Raw genomic sequence first — 25803 nt, 5'->3', positions numbered from 1 at the left:
TCTTTATTCCCTGTGCGCTCTCTTAAATGTTTCCTTGGGTTCTTTCATGTTTCTGCCTGCTTTGTATATCTGGACCATGTCCATTAATCAACCCCAGCTACCTATGGGAGAGAGGGCAATGGATTGAGGGCAGGTCATGAAGGCAGAAAATGTCCAGAAATCAATTTTCACTGTGAAATCAGATGTGCTACCACAGGTGCAGGAGTTCACACCTATTTTAAAATATGGGAACATGGTTAAGCAGAGCAAAGCCTGCTCTTTTCCTCCTTGATCCCAAACAATTTATTTCTCTTTTCTGGAGGAGTGGAAACACTTCTCCAGGGAGCGCTGAAAATTTATCAGCAAAAACGAACATCTCTGGCGTCTCACAGAAATGGATGCACTGAGATGTGGAGTGGGTGGGAAAGGTGGAAGCAAGTGTCAATCCTAGTTTGTCCAGAGAAGCTCTATGCCATTAGATCAGACTGGAAAAGGGGGAGGGAAGGTAGCTTTTTTGGTGGGGACTGAAAAGCAAAGAAGTTTTTGCAGATGCCCAGCCAACCCAGGGCTCAACAGGGCAGTGCTTATTGTAGTGGATACATCCTTATTTTAAAAAGAGCATCAATAATCAAACCATTAGCTTGAAATTGGGGTGTTTTTTTAAAAAAAATTTATATTGGCAATGTGTACCATAGCAGCCTTTTTCTGTTGTAGAGATGCAATGAGAAATGTTAGTCAATTTACCCTCTTAACAATACCTTTAAATCCTCTTTTCCACCTTGGCTGCTGTATTGAGCCTGCAGCCCAGTTACCCACTTGTCCTCTCTCTGCCACACAGTTCTTAATGTTACATCCATATGGATTTCCATTCCCTAAATTCATTATAGAAATATCTATTCAATGAAATAATTCATATTCTCATTAATCTAATTTATTTCATCATGTTTTATAGCCATTAAATTCACTAACAAAGAATGCATAATTTTGGAGACAGCTCCTGTGCAATATCTCGCACTATGAGAAGCGTCATAGACAGGTGCTGCTTTTCATATAATGAGCAAAAAAATTCTGTGAAATCTTTACAAATCCCATTTCAAAACTGGGGCTTGAAAAATCTTGGTCATAATAACTTGAAATTCAAATTGATAAATCCTGCTCCCATTTTCTTTCCCCCTCAACAATCATCTTTTCTACCCACCAGCTGATGCATGTGTTTGGTCAGCTCTGCTCAGAGGTGACCTGCCCCCCAGGTTTCCTCACCCACACTGCTGTGTGTGCCCCCAGCACTGCAGCAAATAGGAAAAGCTGCAAGGAATCAACACCCTGATAAATATTTATGTGTCTCTTCTAGGATTATGTGAGTCTTTCTGTTTCTCATATTAAGTTTACTTTGCTTGAAAACTGTTTTTCAGCTATTTCCAGGGGCATTGACCTCTCCTGTATCCCATTCAGTGGCATAACCTCACCCGTGCCTGTTGTCTGGAATATGCTGCTCACTCCCTTTCCAGTAGTTTAAATCTCTTTCCTCTATAATCATGGTAGTTAAGTCTTTGTTTGGCCTGTGCTTGTGTTGAGGATTCTGTGCTGTTTTAGAAGGGCGGCACAGCCTGGGAATCCCAATGGAACTGAGCAGTTTAACTGCAAGCTCTTTTATGGGGAATTTTCAGCTGGCATGTTGATAGGACTTTGCCAGCTGGACTCCGAAGGCTGTGCCTGATTTCCTGGCAATAAAGGCCATTGCACCCACCTTCATCCTTCTTGGAGAGCACAAAAAGAGACTGCAAGAGGAGAAGCTGCTCCCCTTTCTCATCCAGAGTGGAGGTACCACGTGCTGCCTACGTGATGCCAATTCTCTCTGCTTTAACTGGCTCTGAGTTACACACTGCACGTCTTTGTGCATCTGACAAATTATATGACAGGTTACAGATTATTCTACTCTGCTCTGCTACTCTTCTGGTATCTGAGAAGGGAGTGCCTACCATATGTGCTGTGTTATCCTAGCTGGTGCATCCAACCTTGTTTATCTGTCGCCTTCACACCTTATGTTATTCTGTGATTCAAAACTGGTTTACTGTTAACTGTTTACAGTGATTTGAACAAGATAGACTTGTCAAATAGACAGGAAAAAGGGTTTAATTGCTTATTTCCCCTGGTCTCCTGGGGCTGGATCTGTAGGATTCCATTAAAGTGATTAAGGAGAGAAGCAAATGGCATATGTAAGCTGACTTGTTTCCTGGCTCTCCCAGCAGTTGTCCTTGTTGCAAGTTGACACTGTTGACTGTCCCAACTTTAATCCTTTCCTATCCCACTTTTTTCTCTCAGCAGTAGAGATGGACAGAAGGGATGAGCTGTGTGTGAGAATTACAGACTCAAAAGACTTTTGTGCAGAGAACTGTCTGCTGCATTGGTGATGTTTGGAATACTTTTTGTACTTGTTTTACTGTTGCAGGAAGCATTTCACTGTGCAATATCATCCCACATCTTCCTGCATAAGATCTTGTGAAAAATTTACATAAACAGACTTTGTCTTAGCAGTCAGGCACTCCTTAGAAACCTGGCAGGATGGAGAACAGCATGCGCAGCCTGTACAGGGCAGGGTGTTCTTTGGCTTTGGAATGAGTCACAAAGCCTGATTTAAAGAATTCATGCTTAGTAATGTGACAGCTGTGATGATGGGTGTGCAGCAAGGAAACAGCTAAGGGACATGTTATGTCACATGGGGAAAAGCAGATCTTGGCTGCAGATAAGTGTGTTGGTTTTCACCTATTTTGATGAAATGAAAGCTGTGTTGACCTGTTACATTTATTCAACACAAGACTCATAGTTGGTAAATCAGTACTGTAGATTTGGAGTCAATGAGGCAATTCACAGTTATATCTGAAGATCTCAAAAAGAGGAGGGTACAAGAGTAATGTGGATGAATGACATGGCGAGAGCTTTTTCTAAAAAATGCTGTCGTTGAATTGATTTATGCAGTAAATGGAATTAAACAGCAATATTGGCATCATGCAGCTTTCCTTTTTGAAGAAAGCTGAGGAAACAAGCGAGGTGAGAACTCTGAACAAATACCTCTTCTATGCAATCTTGTGTCTGGTACTGATGCTTTCTGTCCTGTATGCTCTACCATTTGATTTTTGGTGTTTTGCAGTCAGTTTCTGAAGTGCATAAAGGGTCAGAGCAGCTGTGGCCAAGAGCAATAATTTCTCTCTTTCTCTGCATGATTGCCTGCCTGTCTTTTAGGGATTTCACATAGGAATATATTCTATTACATATAAATACATTCTACATATATCTAAAGTTAGAACTGCGCAGCAAGCAATTGGTCTGGCTGGAGATGCTTATGGAAAGTAGGGCTGGGAGACAGGTAATCTTCCATATCCTGTTTTCTTCTACACTGGTAAAACTGCTGTTCCAGTTGTTGTTTTTCTCATCTGCTTATTGTGAGTCAGAGATTCTGGACTGGAAAGTTCTGATGCTGGGCCTGAATTTGAAGTTCATAATTCTGCTTTTTATTTTTATGCTGTTACTCGGATGCCCTGATGTTTTAATGAACTTGCACAAATGCTGTGTATTCTGACTGCCCAGGAAGAAGAATTACATTTGTATGAACTTCTTATGGGTCTGTAAAGGAAGTGCAGAATTACTTTCTCTTGTGCCTTTGACTGTACTTTCAATGCAGATTTCTTACTTCATCCATAATCAGGTACAGGTAGATGAACTGTGTGTAAGTTTGATGCCACGCTGGGTTCAACTCGGGCTCTCTGGTTCTATGCTAGTTTGGAAACCACTGGAAGTAGACAGGTCAAAGTACTCTTGGGCACATTTTTTTCCCCCTGAAAACCCTGCAGATACTCCTCCAGTGACTACAAAGGTTTGTTACCCAGATGTAGCTTTACCCTGCTTAGGTATAGCAGAGTGGAGTGTAAAACCCAAGGTAGAACTAAAGAATGTTATTCCACTACAGAAGATACTCCAGGTTTCCTGGTCAAAAGTTCCTACATGAATGTACTTTGCAACTAAACCAGGGCTTTCTGCTGAGCCCCAGCCCACAGCAAGAGCAGAGCACACCGAGGCAGTGTGCACACAGCCTGCGAGAAAAGCACATACAGGAATGTAATTAGCTCATGAAAATATTTGTCACCAGTACAACATGATGCTTCTCAAATTAGATTATGATAGGAGGCTGAATGCTGGGGTTTAAAAAAAGAAACAAACAAAGAAAAAACCCAACGACCTTGTTTTAAGTAGATTTAATGCAAAATTAAGGTAAAGCCTAAGAGGCATACAGTGCTTTAACAGTTATTATCTTTTATGCATTCTCTGATTCATCCCAGCCCTGAGAAATTAACCCATTCTTGACAGCGGTTAACAAGAAAGTCATGGTACTTCTTTTTAATAGATGGGGAGATAGCAATTTGAAGCTGCCTTTATTTTTTCCAGTCACTGGCGGAAGAAAAGAGGTTGCTTTTTTCCTGGTTAACTTTTTTATTTCTTGTTCCTGTCTTCATGTATGTTTTGTGGTTTTGCTGTGCTTTTTTTGGTGTAGCTTCGAAAATTTCAGTGTCTTGAGGAAGAAATGCTTGGCCAAATTCTGTCCTCAGTTACTTGTGGAAAAAAAGTCAGAGAAGTTGACTTTGCTGATATAAAGCTGGATGTTTATTGAAGTAACCCAATACAAACCAACAGAAATGTATCCTTTTCTCTTTGTTCATTTGTAAATTGGCTTGTGTAACTTGTAAATAACTAGTTATGAGGCCACATAACTAAAACACAGCTGTTTGTTTTCAATTGCTTTCAATTCAAGGCAGAGGAGCCGTCCCCTTCCAAAGGGAGGTGACCAAAGCAGTGTTTGTCTATTGGTAAAATGGTCAAAACTGTGCTATAAATCCTAAAACCGCTGCAGCGTTACGCTCTGGCTTTGCAAAATTCTCCTTTCTGCGGATCCAAATGTTTGGCTGCAGATCCTTAGAGCCGAGAGCAGAGGTTTGAACGCTGCTGCCTTTGCTTTGTCAGTGTGACGCGTCCAGAGCAAGTCGCAGCCCGGCATTTCCATGGCGAGCGCCGCGCTGCCGCCTCGCTCTTTGACCCCGCTGCTCCTGCGATCCGGCTGCCGCGGCGGGCGCTCGCCAGCCGCGTCCCTCACCCGCGCCCTCTGTCTTGTCATCTGCAGACAAGAAAAAGGCAGGCAAATTCCAGCCTTTCAAGAAGCTCTTCGGCAAGAGGAAGAAAAGAGAGCCCGCCTCAGAGTGTGAGGAGCCCAAACTGAAGCCCAGCCACTCCTTCGGCAACATCTGCAACAGCACCTCCTCGGATGACGAGCCGAGCAGCGGGCTGAGGTGAGTGCCCCCAGCTGCTGCCAGCCCCTGCACACACAGCGCGGGCTCCCCTGCTTCTAATGCAGCTAAACTTGAATTCTCCCTCTGCTGAGCGGCAGCAATTTGTACATTGCTTGTTACGAAGCGTGTGCATCTCTCCTTTCTCTGAACGTGACACCTGCTGCTTTAGACCTCAAAATCTCGCTGCTTAAGGGACACGTGTGCTGCTCTGCAAATCAGAAATCCCAGGGGGAAGCAGAAATGAATTTGAATCCAGCTCTGTGATTTAACACAGAGCAGAGGCATTAATGGCACTCCTGTTTTTAAAGCTGGAAAAAGAGAAACTTGAACTGGCTGTTATAGATACATTCTCGCATACATTTCTCTGCAAGGTGGTATCTTCGGGTTAGGACAGACACGTATCCTTTTCACTGTATCCCAAATAATTTTTGCATTGCAATTGTCAACAAAAAGGCTGCTTTTATTTTGAACCAATTTGAATGTAGAGTAGAAGAAGGAAGAGAAGGGAGAGAGGCACCTGAAAATCAGATCATATTCCAATGACAATGGAGGGTGACAGGACAGCATGAGAATTTTCTGTGGGGATGGTGGGAGTAAGAAACTGTACACAGTAAACAAGTCAGCAATATCTACCTAGGAACAGGAAAAAAAAAAAAAACAAAACAACCAAACAAACCCAAACAAGGAAACAAGAAAACCTGAACAAAAAACCCCTTACACCAATAGCAACAAAGCCCCAAGACCAGATGCACAAACTACTAAAGTCAGTAATACCTATTTCACTTTCCAACTGCTCGTCTCAGAGAGGTTAGCTGACTCCTGATCAAAGCCTGCTGTTCTGGAAGAAAGGAACTGTTTGCATTGGGAAGTATATCTGGAAGTGTAACAAAAAACTCTGAAAGGGTAAAAAACCTCTTCCATATTCCTCTGCTTGAGAATGAAATGTGTATCAGAAGCATCACCCTGAACAGTATTTCTAATTCTGTCTATGTAAACATGATTTTAAGAATTATTTTTTTGGGGATTTTTTAGCTCTGGATTTTTATTCCATTCTGTGAAATACCTAGGTTTCCTTTTGGTTTCTGTGGTGTAGTATTGTACACCTCTTTTGCTCGTCCCAGCTTTTTCAGAAAATCAGTAGCGAGCATAGCCACGCTGTAGCTGGAGGTGTGACTGAGCACTGTTGTGATGCATGACCTGAGTGCACCATGCCAAGGCACTGTAGGAGGTTTTAGTGCCTTTTCCCTCACAAGCAAACTAAATGGCATCATGTCACTATCAGTCATTTCCCACTTGGCATAGCTGAAAATGCAGTGCTGCACCCAGCAACAAACAGTGATATGGGAACTTGTCCTGCTCCTCAGCAGGGACATGAAGGTGTGGCAGACCTTGTTTGAGACTGTTAAGTGTTTGCATTTTTAAACCTATTAATTTTTCTAATTAACGACAGCATTAAAAGTTAGCTTCTGGGGGAAAATCAGACTGTACAATTTAAATCTGAGGGGATTATTAAATGTGAAGGAGCCCATGTCTCATCTCAAGTGGACCATTTCTTTCTGTGATTCCTCAGAGGTTTTAGCCTGCTAGAAATACTCAGTCAAAGCTCTGTTTTTCCTGCCAGGTTTCATGGTGCAAATGTGGGTGGGATTTGATGATAATTTTCAGTTTGCAGGTAGTTTTTGCCACGTTACTCATTTTACAACAGGCATAGATGTTCAGTGCAGTGCATTCGATTGCTTTGAGAGCTTAGTTTTGCCACTCCAGTCTGTTTTCAACATCTTCCATCCATTATATTTTTTAGTCTCTACTGTAATTTCAAACATTTATGGATTGAGTGCAGAGATAGGCTGTCTAACTAAAATAATACACATTGTTGTTTACAAGTTGCCTAACAGGCATACTTTCCACTATTCATACAGAAACAGACTAGAGCAAATACAAATAACTAGTAGTACATTTACACAAGTAAAATCCTGAGAAGTATTGTAAAACCATTTGCTTCAAATTCTTTAAGAATGTACAACAACTGTATAGTAAAAAAAGCTTAATAAAAGTTCAAATTTTGCAATAAAAGCTCAGGGATGTTCCCATTCCTTTAATAAGCTATATTTCTTCCTCAGCCTGCAATGTACATGAATTTATTATCTATAAATGTGTCCTGTGGACATTTAGCTTTGTTTTGGGGAGAGGAGATGGTTGTTTTGAAAATATATTAAGGGAGGAAGCTGCTTCAGGAAGGTAGAGACAAGCAAATGAATGAGTGTAGGCTAAAGAAGACATCTGTATTGCTTCCAAGACCTAAGCTAGTATTTCACCTAGTGCTGTATTGGCTTACAAGCCTGCTCACAGCTAACACCTGAATCTCTAATGGAGACTGTGCCGACTGGCTGATGCAGACGTGCCTGGAGCGGGGCAATTTAGGTAATCTACATGTGGTGTAGATTGACTAGCTGAGTTGGAAGCAGCCTGAGAGATCTGCCTCTCCATCCTTTCTTACATCCTGGATTCATCAGATGCAAATACCTTGCTTGGTATCCTGATGTAGGCACACTTCAGCCTTTCTTTTCATCTATGTTATTTTGCAATACCCAGGTGGGAAGTTTCTTGCTGCAGTTTGTCTTGCTCTATCTGGAATGCCTTTTCCTGTTTCTATATCACCCTTCTTGAATTTACAAAGTTAAAACTCTATTCATTAACTTTCTCTCCTAACTATAAGGACTGGGAGATAGAAGTACTGACTACAAGAAATCTCCACAAGTTTGTGGAGCTTCACTGAAGTCTCCAGAAGCTTCTGTTCTGAGGCTATGATTTGGCACATTAAAAAACTTTATATTTGTCTTTTTGGTCACAGTTGACAAATACTCAACTTCTGAGCAAGCATTGTGAAGACAGACCTGAAAGGGTATCTGTGCAGTTTGTCATTCTGGCTTGATGTGCAGAGGCAGTGGGGAATTAAATTTCTCTTATTGGGGGTACAGTAGAGGACCTTTCCTTAGGCTGAATGAAGTATTTCAAAGGACCTGGAATTAGACCTGTCAGGTATTTAGGACTCAAGTGTGACAGCATTGACCTTCCAGGAAAAAGTCTCTGAGCAAACTTCAGTGTCTTAACAGTGACTCCTGCAGAAATGGGACCCCTTTACTTGAAGCATTGGGCAGTTCTGTGTGAAGCAATCTAGATCAATAGTAAAAAGTGATCTGTCTACCCACTTGGAGTTTCAAAGAGCTCCCAAGAAACTTTCTCTCTGTCACATCTATTTTTCATACACTGGGTATCTTTTTTTCCTGTGTATTAACTGTATTTCTGCAATTGGCATTTGCCAGTCCTAATTTCCTTTCTAAGTGCCTCATTTTGAGTGCCTTCTTGACTCCAGTGCAAGTGCCTTGCTGCTGTGGTATTTGGTGTCCACCTTCTCCTGAAGACTTCATCTTGTCAGAGCTCTGATTTAAGCGAGTATCTCTTCAAGCCAAAGCAGAGCAAAGCAACACAGGGACATTGTAACAAATTTCATTTTAGAAAAAAATCAAACTTGGATTTTCCTTACTTGTGTCAGCTGACATGCAAACACCTGAAAAAAGTTTCTTATTTCTGGTTTATGAGGTGTGTTGAGGATGTTCCAGGACAGAAAAGGTTATGGCTGCAGATTTCCATTTGCATGGCTTTTAAAATTAATTTTATTACAGGCTTTGGTGAAATTAGAGTTGTTGCTCCCTTTTTGTAATTTATATTGCAGCCGAGTAGCATAGAAATAGAAGCCCCAACTACCCTATGAATGGCCATTTCTGGTGTGTACTCAGTGGCACCTGGCCAGAGCAGAGGAGAAGGGAAAGCCTTCCTGGAGTGGTTCCTGGCGTATTAAGAGAACACAGGACTAACATCACACTCAGTATTTCTGCTGACCTTAGCTTTTCTTGACACCTCAACTCTTGACTTCCTCCTTTCTGTTATGAGCTTGCTGAAGTCTTTGTGCTCCAGAAGATCTCTTCTCAGGTGTGTGATCTGGAACATTTTACTACTTGCTCCAATTTATCACTTAGTAGAAATTTGCAGTAAATGCCTTTAGCTTGCCTTTTGTTTTTCCAGCTGCTACTTGAATGCTAAGCTGCATGTATTTTGTATATGATCCTGAGAGCCCTTCAGTAGAGCGTGTTTCTGCAAGTCCTGACATTTTATAGCAGATGCTGCTCTGTTTCACCTTTTTAATTTGTCTTTTGTCCTCAGCCCTGACTATGACCAGCTTCATTTTCACCTCAGTAATCCCAGAACCGTTTTCACTCTGGTCTTCACTTCTGTCACATAGGCTGTCTTGCTGTATTCTCCTGGAAGGTTAGGCTGTCTCACTGCCCACTTGTCCTCTCTTTTCCCTCCCTTTTGGATGTTTTTGTTGCACTCCCCCTCCTAATCATCATGTGCTTAATTTCCTTTCAGATTCTGCATGGCAACTGTAATTTTCAGCAGCTGGTGAGGTCTAGGGCTGGGCTCTGAATAAAACAGATTTGTCACCTGTAATATAATGTACTGTCTTATTTCCTCTTCTTTTCCTTCCTTACCAGCTAAATGCAGTTTCTATATAACACCTATTCCTGCCAAGGCTAATGTAGACTTCTCACTTCCTTTTCTGTATATTTTGCCATATTTCACGGCAAATTTTGCATAAACAGGTGCTGTTATTTGACAAAATAGTGTCACATGCAGTGGATTGTCAGGTCAAATGTAAAACCTAGACCCTTTAGAGCCCAGTTCCTTTTATTAGTCTGCATAGTTTTATGCTAACTGGTGAATTATTCACATCCTCAAGCTGCATTATGAGCAACTTGCAGAATTACTGTAAACCAGGGTCATGCTTTTCTTTGCACATGCTGACACTTTCTGAGAGTAGACAATTAATGAATAATTACATAAAATTCATTTGCTGAGAACTATGGAGTCCCACCCAATTACCTTCTTGTCAGACAGCAGCAAAGGCAGGGCCACTCCTTCAGGAAAGGCAAGCAGGACACCAAGGGGATCCCACAGCAGGAGGGGTCCATGGTCATGCTGCAGGTCCATAGCTGAGAAGGCAGGGCCAAGGGCAGGCCAGGAAAATGGTCTGCAAACTGAGCTCTGGATCAAAGGGCTCATGACCAGGCACAGTTTTGTCTGAGCTGCAGACCAGCACTTCTCCAGCATGGCTCAGGCAGGGACCAAAGCCTCAAGTGTGATCTTAAATAGAACTCCTGGACCTGTGTGTGCAGGTGGAGGCTCCAGATGAGGCTGATCAGGGACATTAGAGCTTGTTAGTGCATTCAGGGCCTTGATACTTCCCATGGTTAATTTTTATGCCCCTAATTATAATAATTTAGTTATATTATTAGCATGATGCATCAGCTACTTAAAGCTAGGCTTGATCTCTACTTGTAAGAAAAATAAAATTATGGTAAGTTCATAGGTTCCAAGTCCCTTGACACCAGACTGGAGCTTTGCATTAAGATAATGCTGTGGGATATCTTTGAAGAGAGCAGGGCTACTCTGAGCCTGGCTGCACAACTGATTGTGGCATCAGTGGGACTTGGGTGGATTGTAACAGGGGACTGTGCCGTTTTCCCAGGGTTAGTGCCTTGAAATTCAATGGTTCCTGAAGGTGATATGAATATATAGTTAGAATAAATGCAGAAATGATCTCCAAGTTTAGTTCATGAAAAAGATTCCCTGTTGAAAAAGCTTTTCTGTTCAGACTGTGAGGCCCATGTTTGTGGGTTTGTTAATGCAATGAAGTCATGTGCTGTCTGAGCACAGCTCTAACTCAGAATCATGTTGCAGCATGAACAATATTCCCCATCCAGACGTGAGTTAGAACCAAAACTCTCCTTCCAGCAGATGAAAAAGAGGACACTAAAAATACAGCTCAGAATTAAATCCATTTTCCTCTATTACAGTATTAATGCATCACTGGAATGACTAGAAAATGCAATTTATGTTTTTCATCTCTAGCTGCCCTGGAGACATTCATGGGAGATGCAAAATGTTGAATCAGATTTCTTTTCTAAAACAAAACATCAAGTAGAGGCAACCTATGACTGCACTTGTCATTTCCCTCAAGCAATATTCTGAGAAGTGGTTCTCAGTTTCCTTTGAAGAGATTATATGAAGGGTCAATACCTGGCTAAACCAAATTAATTCTTGCTTTGCATGCTTTTTAAATTTTTTATTGTTTAAAAATCACTTTATATTAAAAAATTGACTTTGATCTGTAACACTTACAGAATTGGTTTCTAATGGAAATCTAAAAGAGTGAAAGTCATGAGACTGTTTTTTTTTTTGGACTTGGTCTCTACAAACATAAAAGAACAGAACAACTCATTCTTTCCCTTTATTTTCCAGTTTCTATTTCTAACTCTTTAATATCAGAGTGGGAGGAACATTTATGACACACTAAAGAGGCAACTGATGGTGTGAGATTTCTGCACTTCAGTAATGCACCAGCATGGGATTATATAAGAGCTGAGGTCTCAGTATTCCTTTCTGGAAAAGCTTCCCCTTTTTAAAGGATCACACATTTGTCTTAAGGAGAAGAAATAGCTCTGGAAAAAAATGGGGTCTAAAAACATCATAGCCACCAGTGTCAATACAATAATGTTGTATTCTGTGCAAAAATGTCCCTGCACATGCTCTGATGTAGTTAAGGGTGCAGTAAATGTTGGTTGGTGTCTGACTCTTCCCAACAACTCCCTAGATATGCAGCTAGCATGGAAACTTGTGTCAGGATTTGCTCAGCTGAACCAGGAATTTGTGTGGATTTTTGAGTTCTGATGTTTTGGGGATTTTTTTTTTTTTTTTTAAGTTGGTTCTTTGCTATTTTGTTACCAGAACACTTCTCTGAATTGTTTCATGTGAACAATGACCACTATTAAGGCACAAAAGGGGTGATGTGAACACTTGGAGTGAAGGATAAAGAGAGTGTGATACCTCAGCTAGTTCTGATTTAAGGTACCTAGAACTGATGGAAAATTACATCCTAAATAGATCCATAGCAGTGGATGGCTGAGGGAGGTCCAAAGAGGGTCTCTGTTGCATTTCATGGGAGAGGAGTAAGACTTCCTGTAGGCTCAGAGTGGTCCCATTCTACTGTGAGAGATTTGTTTCATATCTCCTAGTTTCTTAGCACACACAGACACCTCAGCAAGAATGAGTAATGGATAAAGAGCAAATGGAATTTAACTTTGCTGTCAGTATGAAAAAATTAGTTTTGAAAATTTGTGTATTGCAACTGAAACTGGAACATGATATTTGGGTTGCAACACATCTTCAGAGAGAACATGTTCAAGGATTTGTTAAAAGTGCTTTGTATTTTGATATAGCACATCCATAATTCATGTAATTTAGTCAGGTTTCTGAAAGTGAGTCAGATGATGATTCAACTATTTTCAGCATAAACAGCCTCTGAAGTGTCATCATTGGAATTATCAACAGAAGTGCTCATAAACTGATGCCCCTATTTTCCCACATCCCTTGGAAGTGATATGGAAGTTTGAAACTGTAATACCTTCAGCCATGGCTATGACTGTAGCCCATATCTCTGTCATGCTGTGAATTTGCTGAAATCCACTCCTCATATTGACATTCCTGATATTCCTTTTAACTGAAGGGAGAACAGTCTGTAAATGTGGATTGTGAGGATGTTATTGTAAAAAGACTTCTGAGAAAAACTTCAGAGATGGGTAGCAGCAAAGGAAACTCAATTATTCATACTGTATTATGACTTAAAAGAAATTCAGTCTTTCCAAAAGTAGACCATGAGCAAAGTGAAAAATGCAGTGGAAAAAGGACCTTTGTGATATAATCTGTCAAATTCACAACTGGGAAAATGTGAAAGGATTGTGGACTCCAAGGGAGTAAAATAAGAGACCTTTCAGAAAGTACAAGTAGCTTGGAAATCACCTTAACTGCTATTTAAACTTGCCTGTAAAAGAAACTAGGTTACTATAATGTGTGAATATCTTTTTTCCAATGTTCTTTAGCCTACATAGATATTTAAACAAAATTCTTAAACTATTTTTACCAGTTGTTGTACATGTGGCTAGCAGAATTGCTGATTCATCCACTTCTTAAATATTCAGCATATTTGCAAAGCATTTTGAAAGGATAGAGTAGAGTCTGGCATTAATTCACTGTGGGGTTTCTTGTGACTGTTTCATGTGTTCTGACAATTTGGAGCATGTTTAATTATCAAGTCAAAAAGAAAACAAAAACGGAAACAAAACCTTTCAGATATGCTTGTCCTCAGCTCTATGAAACAAAAATGAGTGTGCCTTATAACGAGGGGAGAGAGACAGAGAGAGCAGCTGGTGTCTGGAAGAATGCTGGAGATGCTGTAAATGCTTAGCATGGTCCTAACCTGCCACTGGTACCATTGTGTCAAAGACAGGGTTGGGTTTTCAGTGGTGATGTACTTATGGTTGCAGGTCACGTGGAGCTGCCAAGCTGCTTCGTGTGACCTGGTGTCCCCAAAGGAAGCTTTAAATGAAATTTTGGCAAGTGTGCAGGCAGGAGGAGAGACTAGATTCCTAAAAGTGTCCTCAGCTCTGCAGCAAGGTGGGGAAGATTTTCACTCACAGCCATGTCCCGGGCAGTCCACCAGAACTGACCTCAGCAGTTGCTCTTTTCTTCCACTTCAGAGATTCATGTTTTATCAGGCAATTCCTACAGTATTCCTGCCGTTGGTCAACTGCAGTTTTGGGGTTTGAAGTGCTGGCAAATTCTCTTCAGTTTCAAAGCTGCAGGTTGGCTGCTCCCAACTTCAGTATTTACCATTCATTAGTAAGGTCAAGAACAACTTCCAAACAAGTCACTGAACTCCTTGGTGCCTGAATTGCAACACTTGCCTACTAATTAGTTGTAACAAACAACACAAATATACATGAGGTGTCTGATTTTAAGTATGAGAAATTCAACCCACTGGACAGCAAAAGGGGTGAATGGTGTTGTATGCACAGTGAGTAGCTGTGAGACAAAGCCACAGGTATCTGAGCCACAGCATAGCTGGAAAAATATTTGAGAAAGGATCCTCTCTGGAGAACAATATAACTTGGACTATGCATTCTCAGCAGATCTCTCAGCTCAAAGGTAAATAGCAAACAACCAGTTCCCACTGGCCTTGCCTTCTGCACCTGCAGCAGGCTCACACACAGAACAGTGCAAATGCAGGAGGGGTTGCTGTGGGCTGGTTTGTCAAATTTTGCATTTGTCCTTCTCACCTTGTTGAATGCAATACTGGAGCTTTCAGTTCAAACAGACCTACACAATTATATGAGAAAAGCCAAATTTCACTCTGTTTCATGTCAAAATATTCATTTCCAGGCCTGCTAGGAATTTGTGTAAGGGACACTTCTTACATTGTGGTTCACTGGTTGACTCCTGGCTGGCCAAGCAAGGTAGAGGTATTTCAGTGCCATGCAATTTTCCCACAGCTCTGTGTACAGACTGAGTCACAGTGATTCAGTATAGAAACCTTTTTAGAAGCAGGTTTAAAAATATAATTTTATGGTTTCTCTAATCAAAGGTTTCTGAAAGAAACTTTAAAGGTGTACTGCCTTTAACAGCCAGAGGCAACTGAGTTGTGGATTTTCTAAAAAAAAAATCTAACATAGAATACCTCATCAGTTAAATGTTCCTCTTCTTCCATGGCTAAAGGTTTTGTGGAATATTGACCAACTCTTTGCCTGATTGTGTGTTAGTTTGTTTCAAATTAAGCATGTTGCTCAAATATTAATCTGGATGAAGAGTAGTTTTTCAGTTAGTCTGTGATTGTATGGAAGATGAAATGATTCAGAAAACTGTGTGTGTTCTCCCGCCAAAATTTGATTGATTGTTTTGTGAGTACAAAAGTATTTTATATATAAATGAGAGAGAGGAGAGGGTTTGGGAGACTTTTTATCCTGTTTTTTTCAGGTTGCCTCTAAGAAATTCTGTTATAAAAGTCAAGAATCATCTAATCAGTTTCAACAGGGTTATGTAACCTTATATGACACTTTCCCTTTGTAAGAAAAGTTTATTGTTTTTACTTAAAATACCTCAGGGAAAAATGAGATGAAAATGTAATAAATGCATTCCCAACTTATTTGTTTCCAAAGTATGAATAGAAATATCTTGAACACTTCATGAACAATTAGCACATTTTAAAAGGCAGAAAAGATAATATACTGATCATAAATATGGGAAGCTTAATTTTTCTTGTTCTTTTATTTACATCTCTCTCTGGAAGTATCATCTTCCTTGCTTTTGCTGAAATATTTATTTATAATGTTTTTATCATATGTAGAAGGTTATGTTGGATAGATCTGTATCAAAACTATATTTTTTTCCCTCCAGATTGTTTCCTGAAATTCTAAGTGGGTTCTATATGGTTGCCAACAGGTTATTAAAAGGAGAGATTTAGGACCTCGCAGGTGTTCTGTTTTTTAAATTATGGCTTTTATAATGATTATAGATTATGGGCTTTTTGCTTACCATGGAATATTCTAGGTGAGACAAAACATGGCTTTCAAACAGATACATTTTTCCCTCAGTCCCTCAGTGTGTCCCCAAAACCACTAGCCTTTACTTTTTTTTTTTTTTAATTCTAAGTTTTTTTTTACAATTAAATTCATTGGAACAATTTCTGGTAAATAAAACCCCTCTTTGTTTCATGCCTTTGCCTGTGGACTTTAATCAGAGCCATATAACAGGTTCATGCGTGACACGCCCTCCTCCTTGGCATCAGTGTTCAGTTTAGCAGCAATACATGGGCATTTCTTGCTCTTTGTGGCTAGTCAAGGACACACAGCCTGGTGCAACAAGCTTCTTAGCAGTCTGGGGGTTTGGTGATATCCTTTTATTGTCAGTGTGATCATGCTCATGGCCATAGGAAGCGCTGAGTAATCAGCTAAGGGAGTAATCAGCTAAGCTGAGTAATCAGCTTTGTAGAAGTGGCTTCCTGCACTGTAACACCTCTTTTTGTGTTACAGAGCTCCCTTTGCTTGGCACCTGATGTTTTCTTCCACCAGGAGTGACAGCGTGTCACTCCCAAGCAGTGGCACTAAGCATGAATGCACTTTCTTAGACATGCAGTCTGGCAATGTGTGCATCATCACCACTAGTCTGTATCCTGAAAGCAACAATTAGATTTGAGGCTTACAAGCAAAATCAGTTGAACTCCTCAACACTCCTATTAAAAACACCCAGCTCTAGGTCCTTCCAAGGAGGTAGACTGTGTATAAAGGAATTGTGCTCCTCCATTAAACTTTTGAAAATCAGAAGTGTTTAAATACCCCTCCTCTGAGAATGTACAAAGGTTTTATGTAGAAGGCAAGAGGGGGGAAAATCCATACAGCAGGACAACTATAATATGAAGAGTCACTCTCATAAATTAATTGCAGTACTTACTTACTTGTTGACTGTTTTTTTTAACAGATCCTCCCATTATTCTATGGGCAGTCGAGCTTTTTCCCATGACAGTATTTTCATACCTGATGGGAGAACAGAGAGTGAACAGGCCATTCAAGCAATGTCACAGGAGAACGTTTTAGGGAAAGTCAAAATTCTTCAGGTAAGAAATTGCAAGTGGGAAAAATATGTAAAATGTGGTGGGAAATGGTCTCCAGAACATGTAAAATGCGCATAAAGATGGGTTCCTATACCCTTACGACAATTTCTCAGCCATGTTAATTTCTCTGGCGAAAAGCCATTGCAAGTAATTCAAATAATCTGCAGAAGTTCCAGGTTTTGGTCTTGAAAGGTACAGCAGTGATGCTGTAAACATATCTGCAGAAACGTCTGCACCTGTGGGACTTATCTGAATTGAACTCCTGGTTTTGGTATGTCCTGATCTGTATGCCTAAGTCCTACAAATGTGGTAATGAGAGAAAAAAATGAAGGCAGTATTGAGGGCAGGGAATGGTATGCAGACTGAGACTTCTTTGCAAAGACATTTTAATTATATGTTTGTATGTTTTACATTTTTTTTCTCCTTTTTCTCACTGCACTTTCAATGGTTTTCATGGAAGGTGGACTTGTTTATCTCTCCAAAGCATAAACAACATATTTGGGTATTAGCTTCTAAAGAGCTTTATATAATCTGCTTTCCCTTCTTTTCCAGAACTCTCTCCCATTAGTGCTCAAACTAATTTATTGCTTTATTCTCTGTATATCTGTAAGATTCTCAGCTTTATGCCTTTCTAGACCTTGAGAGAGCTGCCCTTCAGACACATGTTGCACTTTATTGCTCAGGATGCTGACACATCCTGTCAAAATGCTGATGCATTTTTAATGCTGTGCAAGTGCTGTTACCCTGAAGATGACTAGCAAAATACCATTGATTTCTCTTACCTCTAAGTCTACCCACGATCCATCTTTTCTGGTGAGTGAGAGATCCTGAAATTAGACAGCTCTGACCTTCAGGAGGGAATTGTTCCTGCCTCCTGCCCGGTGCTGTCAGCAGACAGAGCACCTGCACGGTGCTAGCCGTGCTGACTGTGGATGAGCTCTGAAGTAGAAACTACACTAGGACATCTCCAATTCCTCTGTGCTGGTTTTTCAGCTTAAATTTCCCTGGGTCAGGTAGATTCAGTGCATTCTATTTTCCAGGCTGGACACCATTATATTTCAAATGACTACTGACTCTGGGTAAAGACCTGAGGTATGTGGGCTGTCCTGCAATGTCCTACAAAGGCCACCAGCTCTTTCAGGGAGATGTGCCCTCCCTATCTGTTGGATTTGTTTTCTTGATTTATGTATACTAACTTTTCTCTGAATAACTTTTCGCTTCCAGAGCTGTTTTCTCTCATATCAAAATTCAGCTTAAAATTCTCAATGGAAATTAATGTCTTTGCTAAACTAAACCACCTGAGAAAAAGTATAGTTAATGCAGTTGGTAACAGCCATGTTCACTAAGCAGATGCTAAATCAAGAAAATTAGAGCAAAATGTCACCCTTGAAAGTCACAAAATAAATAGCCAGTGGTACTCTCTTTCTCATATGAACTTTGCATAAGCCTTTTTTAGGGTGGTTAATCGCATGTGTTTTAAGGGACAATATTGTTTCAGCTGCTTGATGTAAAATATGTGCTTGCCTTTTTATTTAAAATTGAATGATGGTAGTTCATTTTTGTCATTTTAGTTTAGCTGGAACCCAGCCTGTAACATACCAGATTAATTTTTTAACTCTGATGATGATGGTGAGAGCCACTTATTCATTCAGAAAAGGAATGCATAAGGAATGCAAATGATGCTTTTCAGTATTTACTTGTTCACACAGAACAGTCACACATTCATCTAAATGTCCATGGATTTTTTTTTTTTTTTTTGTAAACCCATGGAAAGCCTCCCTATAATAAGCCCAGGAGCCACTTCTTGTATCTTCAAAAATTGCTGCCCACCATGTAACTTTTCCCATTTCTCTAGCCATGATTTCTGCAACTGTTCCCTGAGTTTTAGGAAAAAATCATGCCAAAATCCCATTGCACATTTCAAATTGACCTTAGAGTTGAGTCTTAGGTCTGATGAGTTATTTGGACTGTCATTCCTGTTTGAAGGTTTTATGCACTCCATACCCCATCCTTTTTTTCCTGCTATTCTATGAGCCAGCATTTGCTATGTGATTTTGCAGTCACAGAAAATGTTGATGCTCTGTCTCCTGATACCAGAAGCTTCTATCTACTTTGAAATCTCTTCAAGCTAACTCAAACTGGGAACATCTGTATTTCTTAAAGCAGTGGATTAGGAGGAGACAGTCGTCCCTTCTGAAGAGCACCCTGCCCTTTAGGTAATTCTGTGGCCAGCCACCAGCATTACTGTGTCTTTGCCAGGCTTGTATGTCAGGGTGGAAGCACAGCACTTCCAATTTCCATTTACCTGGCAAGGTACTCTTCAGTAAAGAATTGTTGCCAGGATTCCATGCCCTATGCTGGCTCTGAACTTGCTGCATTCCAAATGGACATCAAAAGCTCTGCAGATTTTAACCCTTTTCAGGATTTTTTTTTTTTTTTTTTTTTTTTGGAGGTAGCACAGAAAATCTTCCTGGAAAATTTAAATCTTTTTTTGGAAAAGTTCCTGTGCTTACAAATCTAAGAGACAGTATGGTGAAAAGAGTTTTGAAGTCAGAATAGCAGTGCAAGCCATTTAATACTGATGGTGCTGGATCTCATTCTGGGGATCCACCAAAGTGTTTCTTCCTTCTTGCATTTCTGCTGACTTCTGAGTGTTGATGAACCCACAAAAAATGTTGTGTAATGGTGCAAACTCCGTAGTAATCTGGGCAGCTGGCCAGCCTGTGCACTGGTTCAACTGCTTATTGTGGGAATTCTCTCTTTCTAATTATGCATGAAAGGTAAATTAGTTCTTTCTGGAATTGCTCTCATTTGGTTTTATTGATTTTTCAGATTGGCAGTATTCATCTTATCATGATTTCTGTAAATGGATTTGGTCATGTTCAAAGGTTTTACTGTGTGCTAGAACTCAGACTGAGAAAAGCCAGACCTCTCATAAACCTCCAGCAGCCCTTTTGTATCCTGAAGTTATTTGGTGTTGACTGAAGCCATTTGGTGTTATAAAAGCAGTCTTTTCCTTGTCCTTTGGAACTGCTGAGATTTAACATTACCAAATTTTTAAGAACCAGGGTAGAAAGCCAGCCTGAACCTGCTCTGAGCAAAAGGTGGTACACAGGCACTGGTACTCTTAATGTTGAACTCTTTTAGTTTCTGGGGATCTGTTGCTTTATTTTGTCATACATGGCTGTGAATGAGACACAAGGACTGTTTAAAATGTAAATCTTGCAGTGTGTCAGAAAAAACCCACAACCCAACTCTTGGAGCTCCATTTCATCCTTCCCTTCCAGAGGTTAGTGGATTGGTTTTCTTCTCCCATCAAAGAGTCTTAGAACAATTTCCAGACATTTTGTAGCTGTTACTCTTCTTCCTACCTCTGATGGTCAACAAATGAACAGAAGAGAGATTTTATTTCAGACTAATAAAAACTACAGCAAGCAAAATGGCAGCTTGTTTAAAACATTAGTTTCCTGAAGCACCTACACTATTCTCTCCCACTTGCTGTGATGATGCCATGGTGTGGCACTACTACTGCCTTCGTTCTCCACTGCTTGCCTTCACTGAAATTATCTTGGATCATCTGACATCTGTGTAGCTGAAGCAGTCAGCTGCAAGAAATATTAAAGATTGACTGTGACATACGGCTTACAGCCTTTAGGAACTACTGAGTTAAATCCTTTTTGTTTCATGTGGCCATGTAGTTGAAAACAAACCCTCTGCTCTGTAAAGATATAAAGCACCTATTTATTATACAGATAGGAATTATGATAAACATTTCTTGTGAATCACAACTTCTCAGTCAAATGCAAAAGGACTACTTTTAAAATTCATATTTCCCTGATTTTGTAATGATGAATGACCCCGTATCATTTTCTCCTTGTCAGACTTATGACTGTTCAGTTTTGGATTACATTTCTTTTAGTCAGTAGCATATCTTAGCTAATGACCAAGCCAGTGCTTCTCTCACTGTTCATTGCACATCTGTATTCTACCAGCCATTCCCAATGTATCTTCTGTTTCTTATTGTCCAGATCTCAACAAAGCTACAAAGTCATTTTCCAAACCTCAAAGCAATTATCTTTTACCATGCTGCTCTGGTTTTTTTCAGAATTGGGAGTAAATTTTCACTTAATGATTGCCTAGCTTTGTATTTCTTGCAATTAATCTCTTTGTTGCCATTATTTTCTAGTGCCACTGCAGAAAAATTGTTTTCCTCATATTTGAAAATTCTTTTTGCTTTATAAACTGAATTTATATTTTTTTTCTAAACCATTCTAGCATTTCTTGGGCAGACTCTCTTTTTCTTACGACCATAGTAATCCCTGAAAATAAGCTTCCTTTCCAAGGAAGGAAAATTTTCCTTCCTTACATCTGCTTTGCTTTGTGACAAATGCCACAAATGCTGTATCTTCAAGCCTGTCCAAAAAATCTTCTCTTTACACATGAGCATGTGTAAGTGATCCATTGCCACTGTGCACCAAAATCTTCATTCATGTCTGGATTTGTTGCAAATACACATCTCTAGATGTTCTTCAATTTTGGACTCTCCCAGAAAGTTTCTACAAGTGTACTGCCCCTAACCACATGCTGCCCCCGCAATGGAAAGTGGAATAGTTTCCTCCCTGCATCTTGTATCCAAAACATCTGTGTTAATATTTGTTATTTTCCTAATTTTCTATAGGTTTCCATGTTAATTTTATACCTGGGTTATTTTCTAAAGCTATACCAATATAACTTTTCACATGATGCTTTCCAATTTATTTTCTCCTTGATTAAAAAAAAAGAAAAAAAACTTATGTGGGGTATTTAATTTGTCTAGATATGCTGCAGATGTTTCAGTTTGGATTAAGAAATGGACTCACTTCCATAGTTCACCATGAATTAGGTGAACTCTCCTCTGAGCCTAGAAAAGAAATTATAAGACAGAATATGATAGAGATGCCTGAAATCATGAGTGGAATTGACAAAATGAATAGAGAACAATTATTCAGTCTTTCACAGCATGAGAACACATGAGCAACAGTTGAAATTAGCAACACTTCCAAATCAAAACAAATATTTCTTTAAGCAAAGCTGGACTGTACAAAAATTCCTCAGATGCCACAGATCATTGGAGCATTTACAAGTATGGGCTCAGTATAGGCTCACCCTGTTCTTATGTATTCCCAAGGCATTTAATTTTTGGGCCATTCTGAGAAACAGGGACCAAGTGGAATTTCAACAGTATGCCTCTTTTTAGGACAAGTGTTAATTAAGTCATTATTTTCCATTTATATATAACTAGAAAACTTAATTACAATTAAGTTTCATTATATTTAGGCATTGCAAGCAGATATGAAGAGTAGATCTTTGAGTTGAAGGGAAAATATGACCAGCATTTCTTGTAAGCCTTGTTTGAATGGAGTCAGCTGAAATAGTACACTATGTTTTAATGATTTTTAACTGAAGAGAGTAAGCAGCTCAGCAGATCCAGTTTTGGATTCACTCCAGGCATGAAGCCCTAAGAATGATGTGGTTTCAGGGGCCTGAATCCAACAAACATGCAAGTAGGCATGTACACAGAAAAGGAGCCAAATCGAGCGAGAGCGAGATGTACAGCATGATCTGGGCTCTTTGCCAATTAATATGGAAAACTTGTTCTGTGGCATTTCCTATGCAAATGCAAAGAGTGCTTTGAAGGTCTGGGCTTTTTTTTTTTTTTTTTTTTTTATTGTTAGCTGCAGGTGCCAGACAACACGGAACAATTTTACTTAGGAGCTTTATTCCTTAAGTTATTAATGGGAAGCTGGTATCAGTTAAATAGTATCACATTTTAACAAATTATTTTGCATGAAATAGAAGCCGGCCTGTGTCATGGTCCAGTTACCAAGAAAGATTTAAAAAACTGGATGAATACAAACTTATAATTATTTTTCTAAATTTCTAGTATTTATTTATCTGTATTGGATATGCAGACCTGTGTATTGGATGTGCAGACCTCACTATTGCACTGACAGCCACCCGGGTTGTGTGTGAATAGAAAAACTATCAGGAACCTTACAGAAACCTCATGAACCTTCCAGAAAAAAAAATGTGGATGAGGTAAACCTGGCCTGGATATTGTTCTAAAGCTCCCCTGTGTGTGGTGCCTCCAGTCCCTGCTTCATGGTATAGATACTGTGTGGTAGCTGAGCTGTTTTGATGGTGAGAAGGGTTTGTAGGTCCTGTGGAAATGTTTGTCCCCTGGCTGCAAACTGAGGGACCAGGAATGCCCACTGGACCTGATAAGGTTGGAGGTGGGAGGTGCAGGCACAGAAAGTTCATCTGTTTACTTCTGCTTCTGGTTGACAGATGTGAGAGCAAGATGGTGGTTTCTGGCTGCTAAATTACAAGTCTTCTTGAACAAACCAAGAGAGACCAAGGTCCTTTGACTGAGCCCAATATGCAGCTGTGGAGATTTTCAAAATGCTATTTAGCCATGACTGTGCAATGGCAGAAGAACAAAATGTGATGCCTGCAACTTCTGATGACTGGCATTGCAAATAATCCTCCTTAGGCAACAATCATCCAGAAACCATCAGCACAGGGAATTCTTAACTACAGAGGATTTATAGTTATGTGCTCAGAAATATATGTCTAACTGGAACTTTTGAGGATTTTAAAGCAGTTGCTTCTTTTCAGGGATTATGGACTCTTCTCAAAGGTCTTGCATCTTAAACTGATATATCTCCATCTCTCTGCAAGACTATTTGAGTGTTCTCCCAAGTAAAGTTTGTGGGTTCTTTATTTTCTTTCATGGATGATGCATTTTTAGAATTTTTATAATTGACCAGGTAGAAAATGCGTCAGTGTGGAATTTTTCTGAGAGGGTAATTGCATTGCATTACATTATAAGCACATTCTAAAAAAGACCAAGAAGCAGGTTTGGCATTACTCTCTAACAGCAATAAGAATAAATTTGCTCAGTAGTTACAATGAGCTATTTGACATTTTGACATTTGGTCATTTGGTATTTAGTGTCAGCTTTAGAGATTAGAATGCACCAAAAGAAACTGGCCAGTGAAGACCTACTAGTGGAGTTTTCTGTTTTTTAAGATAAATTAAGATTAAAAAGGCCAATAAATAAATAATACAGAGAAACACCTTCTGTTCTGGAAGTGTGAGGGTTACTAAAGTTTATTCCTCAATCTTCAAACTAATTTATGCTAGTCTGAGCAAACAAACTTTTAAAGCTTTGAAACAATCAAAAAAAACCCAAAACCAAAGAGCAGTCATGACTGTGTACAGTCCATTAATATTGAGGATAGTATATTTCTTGGAAATATCAGGAAATTAGCATTTAAACTTTTATCTACAGAAAAACACATTGTTACTGCAGAGCCCTCAAGCACCCTTGATAGTAATTGAAAAGGCCATTCTTTTTCAAGCATAGACCTTTCTCCACAACAGCTCCACCACTGAACTCCCACCAAGCACCGCACACACACACTTACATCAAGAACTTGTCAGAAGATCAAAAGGGTAACACACCATCCCTTCCTCCAAAACACACTGCAAGCAATATGTTAATGTGTGCATGTTCCCACCATGAACAGATGCACAGATCCTTAGTTTCCTAGGTGGTTGCTCAGTAATGCTGATAATTCCAGTTTTCTGCCCGGGAGAATTATTTGACTAGGAATATGACTTTAGGAAGAAGAAAGGAGCAATCTCAACTTGGAAAACACATTATCAAATTAAGGCTTTTTTTCTCAAATAATTTTACTCAGCATTAGAAGGCCTGAAGGAATAGAGCAGAATTAAAGGCCTCACAAGATCTCATACCATTTTGCCCACTCCAGCTCCCTTGTACACAACGGGAGCATGTGAGATTTCAAGTCAGAGAGCTGCACTGCTAACAGAAAAGCCTGCAAGGACTTGGTGAAACCCCTGCCTTTAGATTATGCCAGTAATTCAGGTGGGAATAAAAATTTGCCATTCAGAACTGCCCACTATGCCAAAATGCTTTACGATACAGATTTCACTACTTTCTGCCAAAATTCAAGTGGCCAAAAATAAGGCATACTTTAACTCAGTGAGGAGGCTGAAAAAAGCTATTCTAGTTTAATAACCTGACTATGAGAAGTTTCTGCATGTAATTTTTGTTTTAATGGTTCAATACACAAATCTGTTAATGTTTTTGGAGTAATATGGATAAACTTGATATAAGAGTCTAGCCCACTGGGAACTATGGCAAGAAAGACTAATGTGACCTGAATTCCTTTAGAAGATATCTTTCCTTAACAACTCCTCATGTGTATGTTGTGCTATTGATTCTATGCTATAGTGGAAAAAAAAAATTTTTTTTTTACCTACTGTGTACTCCGATTTTCCTCAGTTCTCAGCAGCAAACTTCTTTTAGGGTCCTGTGTAAGTAGCTGACATTTCCTCTGAATAGAAGCTGCACAGTTGAATTACTTGTTCATAGTATCACAAGACAAAAATGGGAGATCCCCTTTGGAGAATTTTCTGTCCCTGAAAAACAGCAAAGCAGGAAAATAACTCCACAGTCCCTTCCTTCCTAATTGAGAATGATTCCCTGAAATATTTCAGGAAAATAATATATTCATAAATGTTCCTTGCTCCATTTCCTCCTTCTAGAGAATTTCTTCTCTCTTTTGCAAAAAGTTCACGTTCAAAGTCTGTATGGTACATGTCTGCAGTAGCCAGGGCTGCAATTTCTTTAACTCACCCTGCTAGAGGACATATAGTACATGCTTCTTATTTTATTCATCTTATGCTTGATGAAATTCAAGAGTACTTCCTTGTAACCCTTGAGAGAAGATTGCTTCAACATGGAAAATAAATGGTGGGAAAGCTTTTTTATCTGTCCATCTCTTGCATGTCCCTTGCCTAAACTTCTTTGTGTAACAGCAGTGAGTGGCAGTGCTCGTGAGCATGAGCAGACATGAG

The 25803-nt window shown here is 39.7% G+C and overlaps 1 protein-coding gene across 1 annotated transcript in view; it reads left to right on the top strand.

Moving 5' to 3' along the window:
• The window catches only part of CRACD (capping protein inhibiting regulator of actin dynamics), a 68853-nt gene that overhangs the window by 25992 nt on the left and 17058 nt on the right, over window positions 1-25803 (top strand). The window contains exons 2-3 of the mRNA XM_053975435.1: window positions 5150-5315; window positions 16743-16878. Of these exons, the coding sequence (XP_053831410.1) occupies window positions 16759-16878 (120 nt within the window). The 5' untranslated portion in view covers window positions 5150-5315; window positions 16743-16758. The remainder of the gene's footprint in view (window positions 1-5149; window positions 5316-16742; window positions 16879-25803) is intronic.

Source organism: Vidua macroura, chromosome 4 (assembly GCF_024509145.1).
Source record: "Vidua macroura isolate BioBank_ID:100142 chromosome 4, ASM2450914v1, whole genome shotgun sequence".
NCBI lineage: Eukaryota > Metazoa > Chordata > Aves > Passeriformes > Viduidae > Vidua > Vidua macroura.
This window is presented reverse-complemented; position numbering and strand designations above follow the sequence as displayed.